Here is a 3439-nt window from a genome sequence, read left to right as displayed (position 1 = left end):
CGGCATATATTTAAATACTAAATCCAAAGTACAATTTAACGACTAAATTTAAATTATCAGTTAACTCGGCTTCGGACTATTCATTTACTATTGTTTCTACTAAGTGTACATAGTGTCCTAGACCTCATAAACGTGTTGAAAATCATTCATATAGTGCAAATCAATATGAAAATGGAATGATCCTGAGCAAATGTAGTCTTCATCAACATCAAAACAACATTTTAAATATCTTATTGCGTTTTTCGAATCATCATAGCTGTGATCATATTGCCCATTATTTTCTGGATAATTTGGATGGAATAACTTTGATTATCACTGCCATCTTTACATCTAAGCACTACTGGTTAGTAACAGGACCACCATGTCTCTTCAGGCACACTTTAAGTCACTCCTTAAAGTTTTCTTGGCACCAAAGGCAACAACGTGTGTTTTTTCTGTACTCTATTGTTGATCATCAGCCAAAAAGAATCATCCACATTGTTTGATTTTTATAAAAGTGTGAATATTCAGTTATAGTGATATGAATAATATACTGCATAAGATATACTTTTCAATCCTGTATTTATAACTTGGGGCTGAGTGCAGCCCAATGATTAGCGTACTGGACTGTGGATCTGAGGTTCTGTAGTTTGCTTCCCCTTACCACAAAAAATAATCGCAATCAGCCATGAGAACGTTATAAGAATGATTATCAAATCCTACTATTCGGTCTGTCAAGAGTAGCACAAGAGTTGGCGGTGGGTGGTATTGACTAGTTACCTTCCCTCTACTGTATCACTTCTGTGATGGATTCGCTATATCCTATATCTATTTTAATATCGATGTTTGTTTAAGTTAATTTTATATCTAGAAATTTGCATAACTTCTACTGTTAAATCTGCATTGCGAAATTCCCGCCTACTCTCTAAAATTGTAGAAAATTCTCGAGTATAAAAATAAAAAATAAATGTGTGCACGTAAACACTAGTGTATCGTTTATATTGTTGCGTAAGCTGAAATTTCGAGAAACTCTCCTCACACCTATAAATATAACTAATGCGCCACGCCAAAAGACAGTATATATTATTGGTTTGCTATAGTTGGTGTGCTATGAACTTCGGAAGCTATAACTGTGATTGTTATAACGCTTATTAATCGGGAATTTCAGATATTTGACCAGGAACGTTTATAGATTTCTAATATTACAAACCATTTAACTTCAGCGGATCCACATTGGATATTAGTATTTTTACGAAAACATTATATAACTTCATCGGTGGACAACTCGGTGAAGAACAAAGAAAAGAACTAGCTAGCTGCCTGTTAAGTGATTTGTATCTATATCTACTCGAAACACTCGATCAAATATCAAGGAAGTTCCAGACCAGATAGAGGACTAAATATTGTTTGTAAGCTTGTAAATCTTTTGTACATAGATCATTATTTCTAATAATTGTTATTGTAACTTGTGTTATTGTTTATATATTAAAATATATTTGTATGAATCTTGTTGGCAAGCATCATAAATTAGATACATATCTAAGTTTATTTAATTGCTAAACCAAAAATATCATTTATCTCAATTTCAGGCTATTTGAAGTTATAATACATTACGTAATAAATTGGAGACTCGTCTGGGGTAAATTGTAATACGTAACACTTCAAATTAGGAACAGCTAACAAAGATATTCTTCCTGTAGATTTGCGCGAAATTCAGCTAATAAACATTTATAATTCATTCGTTTTTGTCTCAAAAAGACTGTTTCAGCAAATTGTATCCTTTTTTAGCAGTGTAAACTGGTATCAGCCTTTGATATACATCTGTGTCTTTAGTTAAGTAGTAAAAAATAAAAAGTTTGTAGAAAGTTTACACTAAGATTTGCTTTCCAAAAGTTAAAGAACAGTAATGTCCTCGTTTTTATCTCTGTGTGTGTTTCTGTAAATAAATACCTTTCTACAGTCTTTGGGAATTATTTTTTACATTTTTTATTACTAAATTACTTAATTTTAGCAAATATTAATTTTGAACTATACACGTCTGTAATACGTGACTACAACAGCTTTTTCGTTGCTGGTTTTACTTAGTAATGTTGAAGTTCTCAGATCAATTATTATTGGTTTCATGCCCACTTTCCTTACATATCTTTCTCTTGTAGGTAAAAATTATGCTTACAAAACTTTTATTCATTACTTCCTATTTTTAATAATTAATGGAGAATAGAATTTCTTTTCTCAGAATGATTGACAGCTTTTTATCAGGGGTTCCGTTAAGCCTTAAAACAAAGGGCGGGAAATATTTCAATTTAAGCGTTGGTTTCAATAGTCATTTGTTTGCTTGTGTGTAACTATCCATACAAAATTGTAAGGACACTCAGCCCATCATCTATTCTACGTTATATTACACAATAGCACTATGCTATATGCTACATCATGCCATACATAATTGTACGCTAAAATATTCTTCACCTGAATAGCCAAATGGAGGCGACTGCTGTCGACAGAACTGGGATGGTTGTTTCGAGGAAAAGATGTTTCTCCTTGAGCAACCATATCATGCATGGCTTTAGCGAAACTGTAGATCACAGAAACAGCGTAGACCTCTGGTAGACTAATCTATAGACAGAATGTGAAAATTATCCAAAGAACCATGTTTATCCCGCCATATATTCCCTAACGTAGTTCAAACGCTGTAAATTTCTTTGTAGAATACTTTATATTTTGTATACTACAAAAGACTTTCATCGAGCCTCAGGGTTATCTTTTGTTAGATTCATAACTAAAGAAAATATTTCTACTTTGGTGGATATTTCAGGTGGTAACTTTAGTGAGGATGCATTAAGAGGTACAATTTAAGATGTTTGGGTTTGTTATCTAAATACAGAATATCAAGTGAGTCTAAAAATTATAGGCCAAACAATTTATGGTTAAAAAATCCATTTATTTAATACATTGTAATGCATCAAAGAATGTTCACACTTTAAAAATTCTACTTTTGATGTTCTATTTGTAAAAATGCGCCACTTGGGGTCGCGTTCCAATGCATGGACATTTTACGAGTAGAAAGGAATGCTGATTTAGATACATATTCAGATACTATATGGGTATTCAAATCTTATTATACATATCTAGCGAATAGAATAGATAATCTATGCTTGTTTGTTCCTTCAATTTTTACTAGAAATATCATAACCAGTAAAATTCATTGTCTATTTTCGATAGTCAAAAGTGAAAACATAATTGTCAAAGATTTTACTCATTTCTCTACCAGTGGCAACATCGTATAGACTTTTCATAAAGCTCTCTTCCTCACAAGCATATAACATGATAGTCATAACTGACAGTAAGAACTGATCAGGTTATTTCGCTACCAAAGATTAAACTACACACATGAGTTACTTTCGTATTACTTATAAAATACATGTAATTGAAGAAACCAAGAAAACTTTGGCAAATTTTTGGA

The 3439-nt window shown here is 32.0% G+C and overlaps 1 protein-coding gene across 1 annotated transcript in view; it reads right to left on the bottom strand.

Moving 5' to 3' along the window:
• Positions 1-2582, bottom strand: part of LOC111089181 — a 10716-nt gene extending 8134 nt beyond the window's left edge. The window contains exon 1 of the mRNA XM_022401167.1: positions 2446-2582. Coding sequence (XP_022256875.1) covers positions 2446-2538 — 93 coding nt within the window. The 5' untranslated portion in view covers positions 2539-2582. The remainder of the gene's footprint in view (positions 1-2445) is intronic.
• Between the last annotated feature and the right edge of the window lie 857 nt (positions 2583-3439).

This window comes from Limulus polyphemus, unplaced genomic scaffold (assembly GCF_000517525.1).
Source record: "Limulus polyphemus unplaced genomic scaffold, Limulus_polyphemus-2.1.2 Scaffold114, whole genome shotgun sequence".
Taxonomy (NCBI): Eukaryota; Metazoa; Arthropoda; class Merostomata; order Xiphosura; family Limulidae; genus Limulus; species Limulus polyphemus.
This window is presented reverse-complemented; position numbering and strand designations above follow the sequence as displayed.